We start from the raw sequence: 26,200 nt of genomic DNA on the forward strand, positions 1-26,200 counted from the left end.
GCAGAGAACTGCCCTTTTAGGGAAAAAATTTAAATTTACCCTTACACTTTACTTTTACACTTACTTCAAAACTCTGCCACTGATTTGGTATGCTGGGTCGCAACTTCTGCTCACAGACCACCTTCCTTATGTCTTCCAAAGAAGGGTCTGAAGGCACCATGTCATAATAAGGCAACTGGTATTCATCAACAACTCCTGTAATAAGTTAATTCAAAGCATCTAAGAATTTAATGAGCAACAACACTTCATAATGATGTTAGCTTTACTTTTATTTGGTGAAAACCCTTCTACCGACAGTGGTGAGCTCATCTTAAGAGCAATTAATAACTGCTACAAGTAACAGTGATCATAAACTGCCACACAGTGATCTTATTAACATTTACACATCTATGAATTTCAGCTGAAACCTGTCTGAAAACGTTTGTTAGAACCCTTCTGATTGGAGGATGGTAAATGAGACTTACAAAATTATTGGCCCCAAACCTGAAAAACATTGTAAAAATTGTACATAGTGAAACATGAATATACAGTACATACACATATGATGTATTGACCTGAACTCACACTATAGGTTGAGGATAAGATATGAGTAAGGGGTACAGTAGGAGTTGTGGACAGCCAGAATGAGACTATGGGGCAAATTCACTAACCTCCGAAAATTCGCCAGCGATGGCTTCGCTCACAGCGCAACACTTCACCAGGCATAGATTCGCCAGGACAGCGCTAATTCACTAAAATCCGAAGCTGAGTCCAGGGCGCCTAATGCTGGTGAAGTTGCGCTAGCGTTACTGCGCCAATCGAATCGAATTTGCGCTAGCGTTGCCTAATTTGCATACGGTGGGAAGTTAAAGTTCAATCGACGTATATGTTGCAGCAAATACATTACACTACACAAGCCCGGGAAACCTTAATAAAAGAAAATTGAGGTGTTATATTGCCCTACACGTGTGCCCAGTGTATAGTTTATGTGCCATATGTTAGGAAATGTAGGGGGAAGCCGGTTACCCCCAAAAAAATGGCTCTTTTGCAGCCTATCACCCTGAAAAAAGGAAAAGACGGCAGCTATTTTTTGAGGAACTCCTATCTACTCTACTGCACTTCGCCTGATCTGAGGTGGCGAAGGCAAGTCTGGCGCAAGAGGTAACGTTCAGTAAAATCCGCATCTTAGTGAATTTGCGTAGTTACATCCATTCGCCAGAGCGCAATTTCGCCTGGCGTTACGGAGCGAAGTACGGCTAGAGTCTATCTCCTTCGCTAGTGAAGTTACGCCGGCAACCGTTAGTAAATCAACAAAGTTCTGAAATGACGTCACGCTGGTGAATTTTCGCCACCATTAGTCACTACACTTTTAGTAAATTTGCCCCTATGGCTTTTTAGAAAAGCCTGAAACTGCAAAACTTAAAGCTTGGTCAGTGACACCTTGATACAAACTAGTGTCATACAAAGCAAGAAAAAAATACATATACATTATTAATATCTGAATCATATAAATGCAAAAATAAAAATATAAAGCAGGCACAGTAATGCTCTTTTAAAGGGGTTGTGGTTGTTAATCTTCCAAACACTTTTTTTCAGTTCAATTGGTTTTAAATTGTTCCCCAGAAATAAAGACTTTTTTCAATTACTTTCCTTTTTTTTATTTTTTACCATTTTTTTTTAGAATCTAAGTTTAAAATGTAATGTTCCTGTCTCTGGCAGCTTAGTAATTCAGGTGCAACGTTTAGTGGATACATTTCTCAGCAGCATCTCTGGATTCTGCTCAGCAGGAACAAAGATATGAAATGTATCAACTAAATGTATCACTTTAGAACAGTTTATAGGGTCGGCGACCCCCCCTCCTGAGCTGCTTTAGAAGGTGAAAAATGAAACTTTACACTTCAATATTTGATAAACGGTCATACATAGAAGATAGAAAGTAATTGGAAAAAGTCTTTATTTCTGGTAAACTATCCAAAAACAACTGAACTGAAAAGTGTTGGAAGGTGAACAACCCCTATAAGCCCTTATCGAAAGACAACATTAGGTCCATATGCTGTGAAAGAACATAGATTGCTAAGATGTGCTTCAGTGCCAAGTACTGTTATCTGCTGAGTAGGCAGGTTTCATTCCTTGGATGATTGAGCACAAATACACCCTACCATATGGCTAGGTTATAAAGTAAGATGCTATTTAAGGCAGAGAACAAACAGAAACCAACCTCCCACTGAACATCTCCTGGCGATCTCCCAGTACACCAGGCCAAGGGAATAGATGTCTGCACATTTGAACGAGTCAAAGTGATATGTGTTTATTGAATCGTCCAGCAATTCCGGTGCCATATACCTTTTAACAGAAGACAGAGAACAAATATTAACAGCGGAGAGAACAGTACATCAGGTAACGACACGGTCTAAAAGCCCCAGCGTCAGGTCATTATATCAATTAACGGCTCACTGCTGCCACAAAGCAACTGTCTGAATCTGAGCCAGTCCCACGGCTTCCTAATTGGCAGTTATTTTTTAAATTCTCTTTAGATATATTGGTAAAACCTCAAATTTTGTATACTGCTGCAACATCTGCTCCATATCTAGTAACCCACAGCAACCAATCAATCAGATGTTTTCTTTTTCTTTATAACAGCAGGCCAAGGACCACTGCCAAGTGATTGGCTGTTATGGGTTATCATATGCTAACACCAATATTAGCACATAACAAGGCACACAGCAGTTGGCGTCTTATAAATGTCCCCTGTGCCAAAGCAATGCCAAATCCGCAAACACCTTGACCTTGATTATTATTTGGTTTGGACAAAATTTCAGTGGAATAAATATAGCCATTGCTCTGCTGTAAACCCAGTCCCTTCTAGCAGAGCTGCCCAGACTCAAGATGTAGCAGAAGAGTAAACCTGATGAAGAAGTTCTGGCCTATTCTTACCTCTTGGTTCCTACTCTAGGATTTTGAGGGATATCTATTGAATTAGTTATGGAATCATGTTTCACAGCCAGACCCAGATCTGCAATGCAGCAAGTTTCATTCTTCTTCACTAGAATATTTTTGGATTTTAGATCTCTGTGAGCAATGGCAGGTTTCCCTTTGAACATAAAAATAAGGTATTAAGTACAATGATAAATCCAGTCATGTAAACCATATTTGGCCTATATGACTTTCTCCCTCACTATTTTCCCTCTTCCTACTGAGACCCCCCATTTTTAAGGCTCCTCCAGTTTCCAGGCACACAAATAATACTGTACCATGGAGGAAACATGGCCAGCTAGGACTATACATGGCATATTCCCTACACGAAAATTGCCATGGGTTATTCTAGTATGTGTTCACCCTTCTCGGTCTCTGCCCTCTACGCCCATTCTACATGCTTCACCATAAACTCATTCTCTGCTTACGATCTTTGTCACATTACTCTTTATAAATTTTGCTCCCAATTAATTTTTTAGATCTATTTTCCATTCCAATGTTACCTGCTCCCTTTCTATACCCCAGTATCTCTTTCTCCAAACTCTTACCATATTTTCTTAACAGTCTTTCACCCCTAAATATTTACACCAGTTTCCCTCACTTACCCTTCATCTCCCCTTTCCAGAACCTCCCATTCTTATCTTCTCTTCATATTCTCCCTTTTCCTCATTCATTTTCATCTCTAAACTCCCAATTTATCTTCACTTCCTCTGTTTTTAATCTTTACCAATCTGACTTTATCTCTCCTCTCTCTTTCTATGCCTCTTTGAGTCAATCTATCTCTCTTAGTGATGGGTGAATTTATTCGCCAGGCGCGAATTCGCAGCGAATTTTCGTGTTTCACCGCCAGCAAATAAATTTGCGAAACGCCCGCGAAAATTTGCGGCAAAAATTCGCCGGCGTCAAAAAAACATTTTCCGAAAAAACGGGTGCCGGCGCCAAAAACGGGCGCCGGCGTCAAAAACGAGACGCCGGCGCCATTTCGCGAGTTTTTCACCGTTTCGCGAAATTCGCAAATCTTTCGGCGAAGCTAAACGGCGCAAATTCGCCCATCACTACTCTCTCTCTCTCTCAACAGCTGCTCTACATCACTAGCCCTTGCTGTGTAGCTCCAACCATTTCTTCCCTGATTCTCTCTACTAACGTTTTCTGCAATTTGCAGGCAAGCTAGTGAATCTTGTATTTCAAGCTGCATGATAATTTTGAAAGTTACGCTAGTAAATGAGCCCTAATATCCTATAATATAATATCCTATAATATATTCCATTCCATTTCTAGCTTTCTGAAACATATATGTACATACACATTATACAGATGCCTTCACAACCATAACCATACTGGAGTACTCTTTTTTAAAGTCTTGGTCAAACATATAATCTGATGGTATACCTTGAGTACCAACAATTTCCATGTGTAGGTGTGCCAGCCCACTGACTATAGACAGTGCCAGTTTCATCATTCCACCAATAGTTACAGTGTTGCGATTTAGGTAATCAAACAAGGAACCCTGTTCGTGGTATTCTGAAATAAGCCACAGCTGAGTCCAAGTGCCATTATCTGCAGGGGAAATTTACAAATGAATATGATTTCATTGTGCAGAATGTAGTATATTTACTGTACTGTAAATTTATGTTAAATTCAAAAATACAGCAAAGACCATTTCTGTCTCCCTTTGTCTATGTGTGGTTTGCTATTTTTGCAATGCAAACGTGATGTTATCTGTAGCAATAATAATGTTACAGGACAGTTGTGACTGGCTGAGAGGACATTGAGCATTGGCTGATAAAAGCGGATCTGCAAATACATGGAGTGGAACAGAAGTGGGTCTGAAAAATGTGAAAGCAGCCAACCTCCACTCCGTGTGCCTGCACTCAAGTGAAAGCTGTACACTTTAGTGCAGATAAAGAGAGTCTCTAAGTCTGTAAAAGATATGCATGCTGAGAGCAGCAGAGTCAAACTTCCACGTGCCCTCAGCCAGGGAGGCCCATTTATCAAAGGTCGAATTTTTTCAATTCGAATATATTCACAATTTGACTGAGAGGTTATTTAAGAAAAAATATGAATGGTTCAGAGCCGAAAATTTTAATCATATTTGATTCGTATGAATCAAGGTCAGGAAGGGTATTAACATTCCCAAATGGCTCAACTGACCTCTGCCATTGACTTGTACATGAACTCGGCAGGTATTGGTTGGTGAATATTCGAATTAGGACTGTTTCCGTGGTCGAGTTTTGATAAATTTCACATTCAAATTTACATTTGAATAGGGAGATAGAAATTCAAATGTTTCAGTTTACTATTTGACCCTTGATAAATATGACCCTTAGTATTACTGAGGTATTTCAAAATACTGTTCTTTAATGCTCAGATGGCCAAGCCCTGTTCAGTGTTACCCACTTGATATCAACCTTTATATGAACTGTTTCTATTTAAAATATTTATCTTGAAGGAAATCTCTCCCTACTATACCTGCTATCCCACAGCCACAGTCCCTTCCCAGAGACTATTATTCCCACTGCTACTATAGTCACCATCTCTCCCTACTGTACCTGCTATGCCACAGCTACAGTCCCTAACCAAAATCTATTAATCCAACTGCTACTATAGGCACCATCTCTCCCTACTATACCTGCTATCCCACAGCCACAGTCCCTTCCCAGAGACTATTATCCCACTACTACTATAGGCACCATCTCTCCCTACTATACCTGCTATCCTGCATCCACAGTTCACCTTCACAAATGTTATTATTCTTACTGCTACTATAAGTACTTTATCCCTTCCCCTTGATTGTTATCCCACTGTAGTAGAAACTATCTTGCCATACCACTCATGTGACCAATGCAGGTCATGCCATGTTACATGTACAGTACACTCAAGAGGTGAACCTGTGGCATTATTTGAAACATTCCAGAACTCTGTTGGATTTTGGGTACTACATTCAGGATTCATGGCAGTAACCCCTGCCTCAACCAACTAAAGACTGAGATTATATATATATATATATACCTTTATTATCAGCAGCAACAAAGCCAAGGATATTTTCATGCCTTAGCATAACTGTCTGATATATCTCAGCCTCCCGGAACCAGGACCTTTCATCCCTAGAGGAAAAGATCTTTACAGCCACATTTTCCCCACACCACTTTCCACACCACACTTCTCCAAATCGTCCTTTGCCGACAATTTCTTGAATGACAACAGTCCTTGCAATAGTTCTTTGGACCAGCAGAGGCAAACCTAAAAGAAATGTAAAATATAAATGGAAGAATGAACATGAACCTGCTTTTTAACTGCCCAAATGTGTTGGAAAATGATATAAACATAAAATACCTTTAATAAAGGGTGAAAGAAAATTACTTGTAAATGTTATTGCAATAAAATTTGTATTTGTTTATGTCTCTCTGTGCTGTGGTTCTAACATCTGAAACAATGTAATAGACATCAGTTCTTCAGTTCTGTTAATTAACTACAACAACAATTACATAGGCATTGTCCTAGTTTAGTCCACTGAAAAATATTGCCCCTTGAAAGGAAAAAAAACAATTGTTCAGTTATGAGCTCTTTCTGAAGCTTTTTTTTTTACCACTGTTTCTAGCTCACTGTTGACTTCCTAGGTGTTTGATGCTCACTACTGAATCTGAATGATTGTGGTGCTCATTGCTGCCTCCCCGTGTTCTAGGTTTAACCCTCCCTCACTTCCACTGTGTTCCATGCTCACCATTGCCACCCTACATTAGCTCCCTATTTACCTCGGCCTCACTTGCCCATATGTTTACTGCTTGCTGCTGCCCTGTGTATTCGATGCAGTCAAAATGTTCACTGCTGCCTTCTCTCCACTAGCGTTCCATGCTCACTCCTGCCACCCTACTCCTGTATGTTCCCATAATTGATGCTGTCTCCCTTCAACTATTATTTCATGCTCATTCTTGCCTCTCCACCCATGTGTCTTTCTACATGGTACATGCCCAGTGATGCCTATCCTCCTCTATATGTGTTCCGTGCTTGGCTTCATGCGTACCCGACCCAGATCCAGAAGTTGTCATGTCATAAATAAGATCTTTAAGTGACTTCCCAGCAATATCCAAGGGACATTCTGTAAGAGGCTCCTCAACACATTGCCGCCTGGATTTCTTCTTAGTGCAGTAGCGGCCCTGACAGACATATGCAGTCCCCATTATGACTATTGACAAGAGGCATATACATACAGTGATGATAACTGTCAGTTCCACATGGCCCATATGGGACACTCCCGGAGTCACTGCAGTGTTAGAAAAGAAAAAGTAGTTATTAAAATTAGCATATGAACAACTGAATAAACATGGATGTATAATGAGGCTAATATCTACTGCAGGCCTGTCCATCTGTCCATGGGCCAGACATAGCCTTCTGAGAGATACTGACCTCTATGGATGATATCACCATTTTGCTAAAATCTGGCCATTGAGCATGTAAAGAATTGGGCCATTATATAGAAGTTGGATAAACCTGATCTGCTGGATGACCTAGGAATATATGGCTCTCTTAGTCTGTCCAATGGGCTTCTTTGAATTACATAAACTGTATTACTATCCAGCCCACAATTGTGCATCTATGTGCGTATGTATATATAGAAAATCACATTTTCCCCCAAATAAAAATATTATTTAGCAGACCATATGTGTTGTTCTATCAAAACATGCAAAAACTGTGTTTTAACAGTATCCCTTTAATATGAGTCTTGACTTGACAAACATACCAGAGAACTTATCATCTTGCTGTGTCTATGTAATTCCTCATTTTTATAATGAATCCAAAAGGGTGTGAATTTCAACAGGGGGTGTAAAACGGTGTAACCCTTTCTCTGCTTAGAATAGTCTTATTTGCACCTACAGTAGTAACACTTGTTCATCTGCATGGGGATGCTACTGCTACTAGACATTGTGTGGGAGCTACTTGTTGTGGAAGATGATTGCTGGCAAAATTGCAATACTTCTCTAATTCAACTCACACCCAAGCATATAATGCTGTGGGTGTGGGTTAACTGGAAGAGACATGCCAACAGGGGGTGTTACAGCACTTATCACTTATGCACAAAGTGGAGAGAGGCAGAGATAGAGCCATTGGAATTAGGAAAGAAAAACTCCCGCTGTTGGTTTTCTGCTTGTGCAAGTGTAGGTGAGGTAATGTTTTTAATGTATTTGTTTCTGCATTGATCTTACTGGCATGTCTGTAATTAATGGTGTGCTCATTTTCGCAGTCATCTTACTGGTTTGTCTGGAGGTATTGAAGTGCTTATTGGCCATTTTTACGGTGACCTTACTTGCATGTCTGGGGTTAATATGCTGATTATCTATTTTTTGTAGTAATTATACTGGCACACCAGGTGTTAATGTGCCCTGTGTCCATTTTCTGTCATGAATATACTGGCACGTCTGGACTTAATATGCTGATTATCCATTTTATTAAGTAATTATATTGGCATGTCTGTTCATTTGTCCTTTATCCATTTTATTTAGTGATAATACAGTCACATCTGGGTTTAATTTGCCTTTTATGCATTTTATTTGGGAATTACACTGGCATGTCTGGGGTAATTATACTTTTTATAACTTTTATTTAGTGATCATACAGGCATGTTAGGGGTTAATACATCCTTTGTCCAATTTATGTAATTATAATACTGGCGCATTAGGTTTTATTATGCCCTTTATCCCCTTTATTACCATATCAGGCCAGCCCTTTCCCAATAGGTCTGTACAGGCCACTATCATAATACAAGAATAGCCTAGACCTGGGTTGCCAAATCAATTGAAGACATGCACATTTGCTGATCTCAATAAATAAGATTTCTGTGTATAGCTGATTTTAGTGTGACTATATCCTTTAGCCAGGCCTGGACTGGCCATCAGACCATTTGGGTAAATGCCTGGTGGGCCACTCAATTTATGGGTCAAGGAAGTGGAGCCATCAAATGTGAGTAGAATCCAAATGGGGGCCAAAGTAAAATGTGGGCTAAAGCAGAATGGGAGCCAAAAAAAAATGGGGCCAGAGCGGAAGCCGCCAAAAAGAACTGAAGCTGCTGAAAACAAATAAGCCGCTGTTATCTAGGAAGAAGAAGACCACCTGCCAAATTTAAGGTGAGTTTCCACTGAAAACCAATATTTTAGCTTTTTAAATCCCTGGCAACTGTGTTTTTTTATAGGGAGAGATACATGACCACCGAAAATTTTTGGTTTTTACTTTAATGAGGGACCGTGGCCACCAATGCCTTTTTTTGTTTTATTGGGGGGCCTGACCACCAATGTTTTTTTAACTTGTGGGCAATGTTCCCATAAGGCGTGTGCATGCACACAAATTCTGAGGGCAGCACAGACAACAAATTGTGGTGCGCACAACGAATATTGGATGAAAACACAAATTTTTGTATTAATTCTGACCCGAGTGCAGTTTTTAAAAAACTGCTCAAACAAACAAAGAAAGAATTAGAGTGAACATTGCCACAAGTATCCTGGGTCTCCAAAGGAAGCTCTGGGACTATGCGCTAGCCTTAGCATATCTTTTGTTTCCATTATTAATAATCCTTCATATTGTTTCCAGGCAATTGCTGTATGTAGAATGAAAAAAATCCCATTTCAGGTATTAGCATAGCAATGATCAGTCCTGACCGCCACTGAGTTTTGAAAGGTTCGCTCCAAAGACTTTCTGTCTACATAATAAATGAGCCAGTGCAAACCAAACCGCAGTGCACTTAAATCAGAGTAGGTGATTTCCATGGAAAAACACGGCTGAAGGTTTAATGTACTTGGGGGCCCATTTATTAAACAACAGAATGGATCCATGTGCAGAATACACAATTTCATTACGTTTTATTAACTTTTACAAGAAAAAAAGTAAACATGAATGGGTGCGTAGATATATCATTCCTGACAGGGCCTGCCGGCAAAATGTGTTGAGAAACACTCTGGGATGGATCTTGCCCCCTTGGGAATTTCACTGCAGATGCCAGGAAATTAATAACTGCCTGTATATAGTGTATTTGTCCAACTCTTTGGTTGTTGAATCCTACCACCTCTGTCTCTAAAGCTGGCAAAATGTCCCTTAAAAGTAAGATTTATTCTTACTTTATTATATATTCATTAATACATGAAACAGCCCCTTACTTGTATATTATATATACGGTAATGTATGTATAAATAGAAGAGGCTACCATACCACTTTTATTGCCAAAGTGAAATAACACTTAGCTATAGACTCCACTGAATCAGCAACCCAAGGGCTACATTATAATTAAATTCTGTATTATGCTCGCTTGGCTTTACATCCCGCAGACATGGGAGCATCAAACATTCATACACAGCTGCTGTGGGGTTAAAGGCATACTGTCCGTATATGGTTTCATTTAAACTTATGTCTGGTTGCTGAGATCAGTGTCTCACACAACCATGTAGCATTTGAAATACAGGTATGGGGCCTGTTAATTAGAATATTCAGGACATGGGGATTTCCAGATTAGGGATCTTTCTGTAATTCGGATCTCCATACCTTCGGTCTACTTAAAAAATTTTTACATATTAAACAAATCCAATTGTTTGCCACTAATAAGGATTAATTATATCTTAGTTAGGATCACATACAAGGTACTATCTTATTGTTATAAAAAAAAATGAAATGAAACTGAAATATTTGATTAAAAAGGAGTCTATGGTGTATATTTATCAAAGAGTTAGAGGTCGCACAGTCCCCTGGAGTGAAATTCCGCCACTCTCCATTCATTTCTATGGGTTTTTTTAAAAGAGTGTTTATCACTGGATGAAAGTAAAAATTCACCCTTTGATAAATGAACCTTTAAAAATGTCACATGACTGAATGGAGAGAGGCAGTATTTTACCCTAGGACTGGCGATCTTTAACTTCACTCTGTAATAAATATACCCCTATGAGTGATGGACATCCCGTCATTCAGAGCTTCTGATAATAGATCCCTGCACTGACCCAATGTAGCAGAAGTCAAGTCTTTTCCAGGGCTGTTATTCAGCTGCCGTTTATTATATTGTTTCAGGAGTCTGAACCAACAGAGCAGAGTATATAAACCAGACCAATAATACATTCAGTAAATAATAAGATACAATATCCTTTAAATATTGGCATTTATAGATATGAATGGGCGACGTCATACTGATGCATTGTCTTATTTTCTCATTAGATCTTATGAAAAAACAGTGGCACTTTTTAATGACCAAGCTGTGTCAATAAATTGTACAGACTATTCAGAGGTGAATGGTTATCAAAAATCCAATTAATAGGCAGCACTTATTTTAAGTTAAAGGGAAAGTTTGTATAACAAACTCACTATTCAAGAAAAGGACATAAATTGGGGCATAAAATATACCTAAAAATGTAGTTTTTAGTTGCTGACACTAGAGGGCACTTAGATATCTTGTTTATTCATGTAACTATTAAAACGCTATAGTTGTTATAATTGTAATACACAAGTGTTTCCATGTACAATGTATAATTCAACCTGCAGCCTTGTGTGTTTATATGGTCACAGAATCCCTCAGCGATTTCTAATATCCTTATAATATACAGTAGGGGGTACATTATCCCTTATAATACATGAGTGATACTCAAGAGTTCCCTGTATAAAACAGTCTGCAGCCTTATTCATTTATATGGGCACAATGCCTCAGTGAATTCTATTATCCTTATAATTTACTGTAGGGGGTATATTATCCCTTAGAATTCACCATGAGTGATATTCATGATTGATTTATATTCTCAATATAAATTTTGAGTAATGGGGGACCACTGTGTTCTGAATGCTCTGGTTAAATCTCAGGCATAAAGTGTGACAGAATTGGTTCTTTTAGAGAGTTAGGCAGAAGAGGTAATGGGGAAAGTCTCTAAACCATAAGGACTTATACAGTATTACAGGGCACTCTTAGCCAATCCAAAAGGTCATACTGAGTGACATAAATGCCTAATGGTGATAACTCTGGTATTTCAGGGTGGGCTGGCATTAACTTATTAATGACAGTAAATTAGGTGATTCTATGGGGCAGTTAGTTTCCTTTTAATCATTTGATTACTGTGCCCTACACCTTCACACTGTTATATAAGATTTTAAAGAATGACTTGCTTTATCTGAACAATATACCCAGATTAATGTGTCAGTTCCCCTTGTCCAAAAACTATTCTGCTTTGTGGGGTGTTATAGATCAGTGACAGCTCTGAAATCTAACACCACTCCACACGTTAACACTTCTTTATTCAAGCATAGGAATAAATCTGAAATGTTTGGTGTTTTTGTCAACATTTATAAATCAGCCCCTCTGTTTCAGACACAAAAACAAACTTAATTTTCAATATGTCCCTATTATTCTAATCAGAATATCATATTTTGGGCAATTTTACATGCTCAATAAAGAAGAATACTGCTATACCTGAGAGACACTTAGTACAGCGGTTTGTGGTTTTATAGCAATCATGCATTCTATTATTCATAGTGGTAGATAGAACACCAGCAGGACAATATATAATTAAAGTATGTACATGAGGTTATCTCCGCAGATCAATCCAAATAACATATAAGGTATATTTTCCCTCGAATGGGGAGCGTTCTACAAAATAGCAAAAGCACAGATTATATTTTTGCAGTCTGAACAAACACCCTCAGAAGGCCTCTGCTTCACTTTTACCCAAATATAGCTCCTTGTGCAATAAAACAAGGACAAATAAGAGTAAATTAGCTTTGGCACCACTGAAAGATCTAATGGGAATTTCAGAGGGTGAGTAGGGCAAAAGGCCTTGTTCAGTTGCTGCAGGACAAAAAAACAATTAAGAAATGCGATGCACATAAACCGTGTGAGTGGAAGTGTGGACTGTGGCTTATGTTGGGAGCAGGTTTGTATATTTGTTTATCTGTACACTGTCAGGGCAATATATATACACTTAATAGATACACTTCTACATGGCAAAGTGCTATGACTAAAAGGTGTATACCTGGAGCTGTGGTTAGAGATCCCAAGCAAGTGGGCCCCAGAGTAGCAGCAGCATGCAAAGCACTAATTTCCAATGATTTCTCTTTTTAACCTATATTTTATTGAGCGGAAGGAGCTTTGACCATGGAATATGGTGTATAATAAGGCAAGATGGTGTCAGGGAAGCTAACTGAGAGATAGTATGTATAGTAAACACTGCACTAATTCAATGAAATGTGAAATTGCATCTCAGCACCCATACGCTGCGAAGTTTCACTAGCGTTAATTCATCAGCGCAAGCATTTCATAGCAATCTTTTGCTAACGTTCAATTTTGTCTAGCAAATCTTCGTTAGTACTCTTATGCTAAGGTCAATTTGAATAGGATGGGTACATATAGGTAATATATATATCTTTATTAGAGATGTTGGTGCAAATGCTTGAAGTGGCCACTTATTATTAGAAATGTCCAAGGAAGCAAAATAAAGACAAAAGAGATTCCCTATTGTCCTAGACATGAGCCCACCCTAAAATGTGGCATGCCCCTCAAATTAAAAATTAACACCAAAATCTTTAATAGTTATAACTTTTAAAAGCAATTCCGGTTTAAAATATGAAAATGTGAAACTCTGGCGAAAGATAACGCTCTGTAAAATTCATACTTTAGTGAATTTTGGAGTAGCGATTGTTCGCCTGAGCGAAAATTCACCTGCCGATTGGGCGCAAAATTACTCTAGTGATGGTCTCTTTCGCTAGCGAATTGTTCTCTACACCTGTAAAGTGACGATGTGCCTGCGGATAGGATTTCTGGAGAATTTTCACTAGTGACAGCCACTTCGCCCTTTAGTAAATCAGTTCCGTAGTGGGTAAATTTACTAAGCAGAGAAAATTCTCCAGCGACGGCTTCGTAGTCATCGCGAAAATTCGCTCACACAACGCTTGTTTACTGGAATGCAAAGTTTCGTCCAGGGCACCGAACGCTGGTGAATTTTCGCTAGTGTTACTTCAGCAAACAAAATTATGCCTAGAGCAACTTCGTTATAGGTCTTCACTCAGGCTAATTTGCATATGACCGGAAATTATAAAAAAAGAATTGATGTATATGTTGCAGCAAATACATCACATTACACAAGTGCAGGGAACCTTAAAGAAAATAGCGTTGTTATAATGCCCTACACATGAGCTCACTGTATAGATTATGTTCCATATGTTAGAAAATGTATGGGGCAACCCAGTTACCCAAAAAAGTTTTTAAGGACTTTTGCAGGCTATCACTCTGAAAAAAGGAAAAGACGACAGCATTTTTGGGACTTCCACTAAAAATATGATGTAAGTAACAGAAGAATGAGGCAGATCTATGCACTCCAGTGCACTTCATCTGGTCTGAGCTGGCGAAGGCAAGTCTGGCGAAAGAGGTAATGTTCAGTAAAATCCGCATCTTAGTGAATTTGCAGAGTAATGTACATTCGCCAGAGCAAAAATTTGCCTGTCGATAGAGTGCGAATCACCACTAGCGTCTGTCTCTTTTGCAAGCGAAGTTACGCCTGCGCCCATTAGTAAATAGGCAAAGTGGCGACTCGTCGCCAGTGTTAGTCACTTCGCCCTTTAGTAAATCTGCCCCTCAATCTCAACTCCCAGCAACTAACAGTCTAAAGGGGTCATATACGCATCCCGGGGAAGCAAGAGCTAGAGAGCTAACGGCCCAAAGAGCATGCCCCTGGGTGCTCACTCATCAAGTACTTGTGTCCCAGGTGGGCTGTGCACTGCTGCTGGTTCCAGATTGGAAATCTGGCGTGAGAAGAAAAGCGCAGCAACAGGAGATGCAGCCAGGCCCTGACCTTAAATGTCAGAATGATGTGAAATTTAGTAGACACATAGGGGATCAGTATGGGGCGATAGGGAGTGTCTATGGATCTAACCCCTACCTGCCCCTCACCAATACAACAACACTAACGTAGTAAGCAGTAGCACTGTATTTGTGAGGAAGGCTGCAGGTCTCTGCCAATGTTAAGTCGGAGTTGACTAGGATGGCATACAGAGTGTGTAGAAAGAACACTATTGGAGGAATGTAACATAGGTAGCTTATGCAAAAATCATTTGAAATGGAAATTAATATTCACATTGCGAACAATTTTGCCTTCGCAAACATTGTGTGAACCTTTTTGTTTTGTTTGTATATAGTAAAACTTATTGATGAAAAAGTTACTTTGCTCCAAAAGTTTACTCCACCTTCAAGCACGTCTTAAAAGTTTGCAAAGCGCAATTAAAATTCACAATGCAATAAAAGTCTAATGAAGAATAAAACATGCATATTTGTATTATTATTTGTGTGCAAATATTTTTATTATTTTTTTAATTACATTCCCCCATTGTCTTCCAGCTCCACTTATCAGTTTGGTCAGACCTGCGCCCTTAAAATGGCTGTTACACATTCTGCACTGAGAAATATAGTGATAGGAATTCAGCCTGGATTTTACATCTTAGATGAGGCAGGATTGAGGACCCTGGGTCACAGCTCACTTATTTGGGGGTGTGATAACAAGGAGAGAAGCACAGGGCAGCATATAATATCTTGCTTTGGGTTTGAGGAGTAGCATTCTAACATAGATATCCTCTATAAATATCCATGTGGTTCTGTTGAAGATTCCACTGTAAGATACAGAGGGAAAATTTTCCCAGCAACCCCAGATGGCTGTGCCAATGAACCAATTGTATTTGTGTCATATGCTTAAATGTTACACCAACTGTTACATCACAAAATTAAAGTATTTCAAAGTAATTAAAATATAATGTACTGCAGGGACGCCCCTGCCATGAGGCAAGGTGAGAACCTTTCTCACACAAATACGCAATTGGTGTAATTGCTTCAAAAACTCTACAATAGTTTATATAAACAAGCTGCTGTGTAGTCATGGGGGCAGCAATTCAAAGCTGAGAAGGAGAAAAGGCACAAGATACACAGCAGATGACTGACAGCTTTGTAGTACATAATCTTTCTATATACATAATAATATTTATCCTGTGCTTGGATTTCTGTCCCCTGACTACACAGCAGCTTCGTTATATAAACAATGATAGTATTTCTGAAGTAAAGACACCAGATGTTCCAGTGCACTGCTAATGTACATTATATTTTCATTACATTAAAAAAATCATTTGTTGATGTTACTGTTCCATCAAACCTTGTTCCCATTGGCTGATGTGCAGGGTGGGCTTTTGTACCTGCCCATTTGGAATGTTCTGGACTCATCACCATTCACCTGAAACTAACTATCACTGGGTAAATGTATGTGAAACTTATAGCAAATGACCAGGGAACAACTCCAAGATCCCTTCTCCACTAGCCAGTTCATCACTGCTGATATAGTTGCTATAGGTCACAAAACTTGCAAATCTGATAAGCTTTGGTAAATGAGCCCCAATGTGTTGAGAAGAAACAGGAAATAAATAGCTGTATTTATCACTTAAAGAATTGTAGCAAGTGGCCTGTTTTTTATTGTCCAGCAGCTCTACTGGAAAAATTCCCATGACCATGACAACACTTCCAAAGTTGCCCCATTCTACACCCCCAGCCGCAGTTATTTCTGAACCTCATAAGGTGAATATGAGGTGCAAATACGGGCGCATTTTATGCAATTCCAACAATACTTTCAGTCATTATTATAGCTTTTTGGATTTTAACCACATATTTAACCACATATTTATACCAAAGACCCCTTGGAACGCTGAGTGTAAATAAAGCAGGGCAGCTCTAGGCTACAGACCACTAAGGATAAGTTAGCCAAAGCACTACAGGTATTACACAGTATTACCTGCCGGCAGTCGGAGTGTTATATTGTTACAGAAATCTGACAGGCAACACTCGGTCCTGGTGATATTGTTAGAACTGTGGCAGAAAACCTGAGCTTTAAATTCCGGCAGTGAAATACAGGATTTAAGCACCTCCGCCTTCCCATGGGTGAGCATCACAGATGTCCAACAGGCCCCTTCTGTCTGGCAGGTGTAGTTTGTGTTCTCACATAGCAGGCACACACACTTCAGGCCTGTAATACACAAAATATGAAAAAATGAAAAAAAAACAACAATTTCCTGCCTTATTCAGCCCTCTTTTATAGTACAAAAGTCAGGTTTTATTCTCTCCATATACAGTAAATCCTCAATTTTACATTTGGTAAAATACATTTTCCTAAAAATTGATGCCATTTTATTGTGGTCCAATAAAGGCAAGTGGTGTTTCAGCATCATAATTCACATAATTTGACACTGTAAAATCGTGGGTTCTAAAAATACATATATATATAGATACATTTCCACTAAGCTTAGTCAGTGAGGAAAATATCAGAAGCATTTGTCAAATAAATCCAAATAGGGGGTTATTTATCAAAGGCCAAATTTTAGAATAATGTGATTTTTTTTACACTTTAATAAATTCGATTTTATTCACAATTCAAACTGTATACTATTTATGAACAATTATAAAAATCTGATCAAAATAGTCCCGATCCAAAATAATAATAAATCTCACATTCAAATTCAAGTTGGTGGTTTTAAATTCCAAATTGTGAGTTTTGACCAAAACAAAAATTCAAAAATTCAAATTTAACATTTGAACCTTAGTAAATCTGCGCCTTAATGTACATACAGTATGTGAAGGATCACACACTGCTGTTCATTGCTTAAACTTCCAAATCAACATAGAGTCTAAGGGGTTCCAGCTTATCATACTCCACAGAAAGTTGACAAATGAGATTTGATCAATAATCCACCCATCGCTTTTAGGCCTTTGTCTGCATGTGTGTTGTTGAACAGGTGCTGAGGCTCACAGCAGCACGTAAAAATCATAAATTTGGGAATTCACTAATAATGCTTCTACCATTTCCACCAGAGGGGGATTCGGGGGAAATTGGCTAAATCTGTGTTTTCTAGATAAATACCGCTGCCTGCATTCATTACCAATGAATTGATGAGAAGCAGGCCACGTAGGCAAACCCTATCATGTTCACATACTTCCACATCATTAGGACAAGCAAATTAGGGAGGGAGCAGCCAGTGGGGGCATGATTTTACATATTAGTAGATTATTTCAGAAAACATGCTATGGTCTGTGACTTTAAGAACAGTAAACTACAAGGAGCTAGGGATAACTGTGGGTGTAAAAGGTACAGTTCATAACTAATGTCCCTGCAATTAATGGACTGTGAATATCAGTCAATGGAGTGAGCAAGTGGTGTTAAATACACTCCCATGAGATGTGCACAGAGAGGGACGCTATAGTTTGGCTAAAGTGTACTTTAGTAGCTACCTGAAATTACAGCCATAGCCATAAATCAGGCAATTGTCACTCAAAAATGCTAAGTGCTGCTGATGCCGCTGCAATTCTAAGTGACTGCTTTTAAAACCAATAACGGAGTCACTTCAACGGTTTTGTGGCCCCCACCCTCAGATTTGCACCAGCCTTTATATCAAACTTTTATTGCATATAAGGGAAGCATGTCAAACAGATGTTATAGGGCTACATGTGTCAATAGCTCTTTCATAATGCAGTTCCCAGACATTTACTAATTACATTACTTCAACTGTTCCATATTAGTTTTTTTTACAGAGATTTATATACACAAGGGCCATGAATAATATTTAAAAAATAAACTTTTAAATGATGCAAATATATGGCATAATTTAAACAGGTGCTTAGGGATGTCACGTGTATCACATCTTTAAAAAATATTGCAGCCCCCTACTTTAAACTATATTAACTTTAAACCTAAAAAACTGGAGTTCCATGGAGTAGCCTTGCACTGTTATTTGGTTGTGTAACTCTTAATACCCTCGGGAGAAACATTTCTCCACAATTTGGTTTGAATTGCCCCAAAAGCGACTTATGAATGCACAGGACAGTGCATATTCATTCAAACATGTTCCTGCACCTCCATATGGTTGTCATTGGGTTGCTCTAAATGCTCTGATGCAAACACCTTTTTGAATATTCCTCAAGAATTGACAGAACCCCTGACTCTGAAAATCATGTATGCAACGTGTGAGTCATTAGGAGCTATTACGTTGGACACTACTTGGGGGCAGATTTACTAAGCTCGAGTGAATGGTTTGAATGTCAAAAAGTTCAAATTTCAAAGTAAATTTTTGGGTACTTCGACCATCGAATAGTCTATATTCTACTTCGATTCGAAGTAAAAATCGTTCGACTATTCGACCATTTGATAATCGAAGTACTGTCTCTTTAAAAAAACTTAGACGTCATACTTCGCCAAATTAAAGCTACCGACGTGCAATGTTAGCCTATGGGAACCTTCCACAGCACTTTTTTTGGTCAAATAGAAATCCTTCGATCGATCGCTAAAAATAGTTTGAATCGTTTGATTTTTTATTCGCAGGATTGCCAAAATTGTTGAAAAAACTTTTTTTTAAATTCGATGGTCGAATTTCGAAGTTTTTTGTACTTCGAAATTCGACCCTTAGTAAATCTGCCCCTTGGAGTGGGGCCAGAATTACACTGAATTATGGGGGGAAATGGGTAAAAAAACATTGGGATTTGCATCCCAAACTGCATTTTGCACACTACACCTGTGTTCTATAAGGCCTATGGTATATGGGGAGGCCTTAGAGATTTCTGCCAGCTGTGTTATCACCTAATATATAGCATCAAATACCAGATCTTGCTGCCACTTCCCAATGTTTTGAATGAGAAACACTGTAAAATGCAGACGACAGACATTTTCACAATGTGCCAAAACATGCATAACAGGCCCAAACAAGTCTGTAAACCCCTTATATAAAATTAAATAAAGGAGATCCTAACAATGGCCTTGCACACATAGTCCTCCTCTGCTGCATTGATGCAGAATAACATTAAAATTTGTGTAAAGTGATTTTGCATTGGGCAATAACCAGCTCACTTTGGCTAGAGACCATTCATATATAATGCAATGCTACTCACTCTTTTCATTTTCTAAGTAACATAAAGCCTTTTAGTGCTCAATCCAACTGATTGCTTTTCAGAATAAACTGGATATAAGAAATGCTTCTCAAATATAGCAATTAGAGGGCCAGAACTGTCTGTCTGCTGGCATGCTGCCCCTTCTGTAACTGACCGTTTTAAGGTGTGCAGACAAACATCCAGACCCACTGAATGATGGCAACAACTTAGTGAAGTGCTCACAAAATCTTTATTACCAGTGTCAGATGGGTGAATGAGCAAGATGACTAAATTAAAACAAACAATGCGAGAGCCAAAGCAAAGTTATGTATAACAGATACATAGATGACATGACAAGAAGGGGTACAGCGGAATAAATGGGTTGGGTTGGGCATATTAAAGGGGTTGTTAACCTTTGAATTATCTTTCAGTATGATGTAGGGAGTGATATTTCAAGACAATTTGTAATTGGTTTTCATTTTTTATTGAATTTGTGATTTTTGAGTTATTTAGCTTTTTATTCAGCAGCTCTCTAATTTGCAATTTCAGTAATCCAGTTGCTAGGGTCCACACTACCCTAGAAGCCATGCATTGATTTGAATGTAGGAGAGGCCATGAATAGTCATATAATAATACAAATGATATAACCATTGTTGCCTTACAGAACATTTATTATTTAGATGGGGTAATTGACCCTCACTGGAAAAATTTGAAGAAAAAGTCAAATAATTAAAAAGCTATACAAAATAATGTGTACCCACTGAAAGGTTGCTTATATTTGGCCATTCAATAACATACTAAAAGTTAACTTAAATGTGAGCCACCCCTTTATAATTAAATATGTCTCCCAACCAGGGTGCTGCAGAACACATTGAACCACTGTGACTGGCCCTTACACCTCTTGTCTCAAAAATTGCTTTTCTGTCCTTGTTAATCCAAAGGCAGTGAATCTGAGGGAACTGGTCAAAATACTGTAAGGAAGAAGTAAAGCATACATGCTTCTGTTAGTTTTTTTCCCATGGTTCTACCATCAGGAATATTTGAGGCAATATGCTATTCATAGGCCAATGGAAAAAAAATAATTTTTAGACCAGAATGCGCCTTCTGATTGGCTCTAAAATCTATGGCTGGTTTTCAGCTAAACATTAGCCAGCTGCCTTTCCTGCAAACAGATAACTAAGGTACATTTTGTTCTATGAAGAAAAGTATTTTGCAACAATTCTAAATATATAGTTTTGATTTACGTGCTGCCTATACTGTAATCTACTGTATCAGTGGTAACTTTATGATCTCTCGGAATAAAGTTCTGCCAGTGCTCAGTTATTAGTGGCCACAGAATGCAAAGCCACAGCAATGTAAACTGTGCCTGTCTGGGAATGTGAAGAGCTAGGTACCGATGACTTCAGTTTAGGGACTTGCCCCAGTGAATGCATTAGTAGGTACAGGGCACCATCCTCTTACTAGAGATATTGTGACCATTATGTATATGAACAGTGTATTTTACCTCAGTGTAAACAACATTGTATTTATGCATGTTAAAATGCATTGGTCTGAATTTGTATTGGTATGGGACAATTATACATTTGGGGCAACATCTCTCCCTACTATAACAACTTCCCACAGCCACAGCCCCATCCCAGAGACTATTATCCCACTGCTACTATATGCACCATCTCTCCCTACTATACCTGCTATCCCACAGTCACAGTCCCTTCCCAGAGACTATTATCCCACTACTACTATAGGCACCATCTCTCCCTACTATACCTGCTATCCCACAGTCACAGCCCCTTCCCAGAGACTATTATCCCACTGCTACTATAGGCACCATCTCTCCCTACTATACCTGCTATCCCACAGTCACAGTCCCTTCCCAGAGACTATTATCCCACTACTACTATAGGCACCATCTCTCCCAACTATACCTGCTATCCCACAGTCACAGCCCCTTCCCAGAGACTATTATCCCACTACTACTATAGGCACCATCTCTCCCAACTATACCTGCTATCCCACAGTCACAGCCCCTTCCCAGAGACTATTATCCCACTACTACTATAGGCACCATCTCTCCCTACTATACCTGCTATCCCACAGTCACAGCCCCTTCCCAGAGACTATTATCCCACTGCTACTATAGGCACCATCTCTCCCTACTATACCTGCTATACCACAGTCACTTCCCAGAGGCTATTATCCCACTACTACTATAGGCACCATCTCTCCCAACTATACCTGCTATCCCACAGTCACAGCCCCTTCCCAGAGACTATTATCCCCACTGCTACTATAGGCACCATCTCTCCCTACTATACCTGCTATCCCACATTCACAGTCCATTCCCAGAGACTATTATCCCCACTGCTACTATAGGAACCATCTCTACCTACTATACCTGCTATCCTACAGCCACAGTCCCTTCCCAGAGACTATTATCCCCACTGCTACTATAGGCACCATCTCTCCCTGCTATAGCTGCTATCCCACAATCATAGTCCCTTCCCAGAGACTATTATCCCACTGCTACTATAGGTACCATCTCTCCCTACTATACCTGCTATCCCACAGCCACTGTCCCTTCCCAGAGACTATTATCCCACTGCTACTATAGGCACCATCTCTCCCTACTATAACTGCTATCCCACAGCCACAGTCCATTCCCAGAGACTATTATCCCCACTGCTACTTTAGGCACCCCAACATCTCTCCCTACTATACCTAATGTTTTGGAGCCACATTTCCTATCTAAAAACATTGTGACTGCATCACTCTAAAGCAAGTTACACACAGAATGTTGTGAACCATTGATTCTTCCCAGCCTTATAGCAACTCTGACTGGGATGTCGTCCAGCAAAGTTCAATTAACAGTGCCATGGTGTTTTTATATAAGGATATATCAAATTAATTAGGATATTATAAAATGATGTACTTGATTGCCGGGTGATTGGCCTGTGACACTGAATCTTTAAGTTTCAACACAAGTTCTTAGCACACTTAAGAACTAAACCTGACAAACATTAACACTACTATTCTTTAAAACTGACTGTTGCTCGACAGCAGCCTGAATTGCTACATTTGCCCTAAAATAATACAAATAATTACTCCTGGAGAGACACCTAACTGCTATGCACCTTGCTGCCATGCTGGGGATGTGTTATTTCAGACTTAGGGTTTTCACTTTTTCCACCAATATGTATGGTAAGTAATGGTTGATAATAATGCTCAGGTTAAGTTAGGAGTCTATTTGTGCTGTGAATCTGTCCTGCTCAGCTGGCTCCAAGGAGAGCACCTAACACTAGTAATTCTACAATGTTACATAGTGAGAGGCCTTTTTACATACATCAATAAACTGTGAAGGTTTTTTTGGTGTCCTTTACTGCTCATAAAAAAAACTGAACGGAAGGAAGAAATCGGACAATAAAAAGTCATTGGGTACATTGCAGGGGTTAATATTTAACTTATCATCTAGAGTGCACATGGTTATTACCTTGATAGATTTTTGTACTTCTGTGAAAAACGGTACAAAAATAGTGTACACCATCCAGCATGACCTATAGGTAACCTTTAATATACTTTCATATTTTAAAAAGTAGTTTTATAGTGTCAGTATCACTTTAAAAAAAAAATGCAAAATACCACAATGGGACTGACCATCTCTTGTCACACACAGTTAATGCTGATGTAATACTGGTCAAAGAAAAAAGGACATCATGGGGCACATTTAATAAAGGTCGAATTTTTCTGGTCAGACTTGTTGTCGCAAAAAATCCAAAAAATGTTTTGAGCATGCCCATTCTGTGGCCGCACCCCTAATTAACATGTTCATTTTACAAAATTTGGCAGGTTATGAACACATTTCTAAGAGTTTTAGGGCCATGTTTTAGGCGTTATGTGTTTTGCTAGTGAAGCTGACATTATACTTTAAAGGGACAGTAACACCAAAAAAATGTTGTAAAAGCCCTGCGCTAGTAAAGCTGGTGTGGTTGCTTCAGAAAAACAACTATAGTTCATATAAACAAGCTGCTGTGTAGCCATGGGAGCAGCTATTCAAGCACAGGATACATAGTAGATAACAGATACGCTCTAAAGAATCGAATTGTATACTACATCTGTTATATTCTGTGTATCCTGTGCCCTTTTTCCTTTTTCAGTTTTGCATGGCTGCCCCATGGTTACACAGCAGATTGTATATATAAACTATAGTAGGGTTTCAAACACACCAGCTTTACCAATGCAGCACAACAGTTCATTATATTTCTTATATTACTATAGGACACTTTCATTTTTTGGTGTTAGTGTTTTTTTAAGCTGTGAGTCTAAGTTTCCCCAAGAGCTTATCTTAAATTGTTACAATTGTATCTTTGCTTATCTGTTGTTACAATTGTTACAAATGTATCGAAGAGCAGTGACTCAGTGTTCTGGGCTCTCTACCAAAAAGCCTCTTAATTTAATTAAGTTTCAGAAACTTTGTTTCTTTTTTTGGCATCAGTGGAGGAGATCAAAGAAAAGAAACCTGGAACTGCTGAGCTGTCAAAATCGGGACTGTTCTGCAGAAAACTGGACAGTTGGGAGGTATATTGTATTCCTTTTTTATAAAATGTGTGTGCCGCCATAACACCTGGATGTCATTTGTACCCAAACATTTCCAAAGCCAGGCATGTAGTATGACCCAACTCTGAGCAACAACAGTTCCTCTTCAGAAGTTTCTTAACCCTTTCAGTGATGAACGCGTGCCAACAGCAATCCATTTACAAGAGTAAATCAAATATTATGTTGAAGACCAAACCTTAGGAACCAAAAGCACAGGTGGCAGAACTGTTCTGAGTCCTCCTGGCACAATAATGAGCAACTCTGATATTAAAAATACCTTTTCTGGAGACACCCATATATAAAAAGAATGCATAAAACAACCTTACAGGTGGATATTAAGATTTTTTTTAAATAAAATCAGAAATAAACATTTATCTGGTAAAATATATGCATAGACAGCGCCTCAACATCCAGGACCAAAATTCGTAATGTTTTTTCCTGTAACACCTCAGTCACGAATCACGATTAATTATGCCCAATCATGACCCCTCTCTGTGGATACAAATGCAGGTTGACCTATCTCCATATAATATGGCTTCTCTAATCATATTTCCATCAGTGAAAAACCTAATCCTGATCATATTTTTGCAAAATAAATAGGTATTTCAACCTATACCATAAATAAACCTTTATACACAACAAAATACATTTCAGGTTTCCACTAACCTTGAAAAACCAACAAAAGCCCAGAAGCCTGATACACTCATTTTGCAGCTCCAAAAGCCAGAGACCAATTATATTATGAAGCATGAAAGTATGTGAACCTTTCAATATTTTACAAACCTAAGAGCCCATTGCCCTTGTGTGAGTGTTGCAGGAAAGAAGAGAGAAATGTAGTTGGGAGGGGGAGAAGCAGAGATGATACAAAAACCTTGGCCTAGCTAACTATGAAACTGTTTACTTCTAAATACATGAGGCCCCAAATAACCAGCTGAATGTAAAAACTTTCTTTCCAAGGTAGACTTTTCCCTGATAACACAAGCACAACCCAGTTACACCAAAATATACAGCTAATCACTGAACACAAATATATCAAAGATCGATGTGCTCTGGATTGAAGAATCTATTCCCCAGTACCTAAATAAAATATAGTGTAGCGTGCTTCTCTGGGGGTTAATGAGACGTCAGATCTACTTACAGATTAATTTCTTTAGTGTCGGTTTATCGCAGCTGGCGTTTTTGTAGTGGTGTGGGAGGGAGCCGATTTCCTTACATATCTAAAAGAGAAGCTCTGCTAGTGTAATATTGCTGGAGCTCGTGGAGTTGTTTAGAAAACAATTACACTTACCGAGCCGCACATGGATTAAGGTGCTTATTGGTTAGGAAGACGCTCTCCGCTCTCTGTTCCTCCACCGCTACTCTATCACGGCTGACTCGCATGCAGGGCAGTAGCACCTCCACTTCAGCATGTTCTGCAAGATTTCTTCAGGATGATTTTTCTGTGTGCTGGCACGGCGGTCCGGGGTCTAGTACTAGATCAGGCTTAATCAATCTCATTGTCTGGTAAGAAGAGCAGCAAAAGCAGCAAGTAGCAAGGGAAACTCTCGGTGCTGCCAATTAAGTATCAAATTAGACTTTTTGCGCAGAACTCATACCTGACTACCATTAATTAGGGATGCACCGAATCCAATATTTTGGATTCGGCCGAACTACGAATCCTTCGCCATAGATTCGACCGAACCGAATCCGAATCCTAATTTGCATATGGGATTGGGGATGGGAAGGGGAAAACATGTTTTACTTCCTTGTTTTATGACAAAAAGTCAC

At 39.0% G+C, this 26,200-nt stretch overlaps 1 protein-coding gene across 1 annotated transcript in view; it reads right to left on the bottom strand.

The window, feature by feature from the left end:
• Positions 1-26,200, bottom strand: part of acvr1c.S (activin A receptor type 1C S homeolog) — a 34,399-nt gene that overhangs the window by 419 nt on the left and 7,780 nt on the right. The window contains exons 2-8 of the mRNA XM_018238791.2: positions 16,725-16,955; positions 6,974-7,213; positions 5,962-6,192; positions 4,342-4,509; positions 2,914-3,070; positions 2,198-2,322; positions 65-195 (exon numbers count right to left, since the gene is read on the bottom strand). Coding sequence (XP_018094280.2) covers positions 65-195; positions 2,198-2,322; positions 2,914-3,070; positions 4,342-4,509; positions 5,962-6,192; positions 6,974-7,213; positions 16,725-16,955 — 1,283 coding nt within the window. The remainder of the gene's footprint in view (positions 1-64; positions 196-2,197; positions 2,323-2,913; positions 3,071-4,341; positions 4,510-5,961; positions 6,193-6,973; positions 7,214-16,724; positions 16,956-26,200) is intronic.

This window comes from Xenopus laevis, chromosome 9_10S, assembly GCF_017654675.1.
Source record: "Xenopus laevis strain J_2021 chromosome 9_10S, Xenopus_laevis_v10.1, whole genome shotgun sequence".
Classification (NCBI taxonomy): domain Eukaryota; kingdom Metazoa; phylum Chordata; class Amphibia; order Anura; family Pipidae; genus Xenopus; species Xenopus laevis.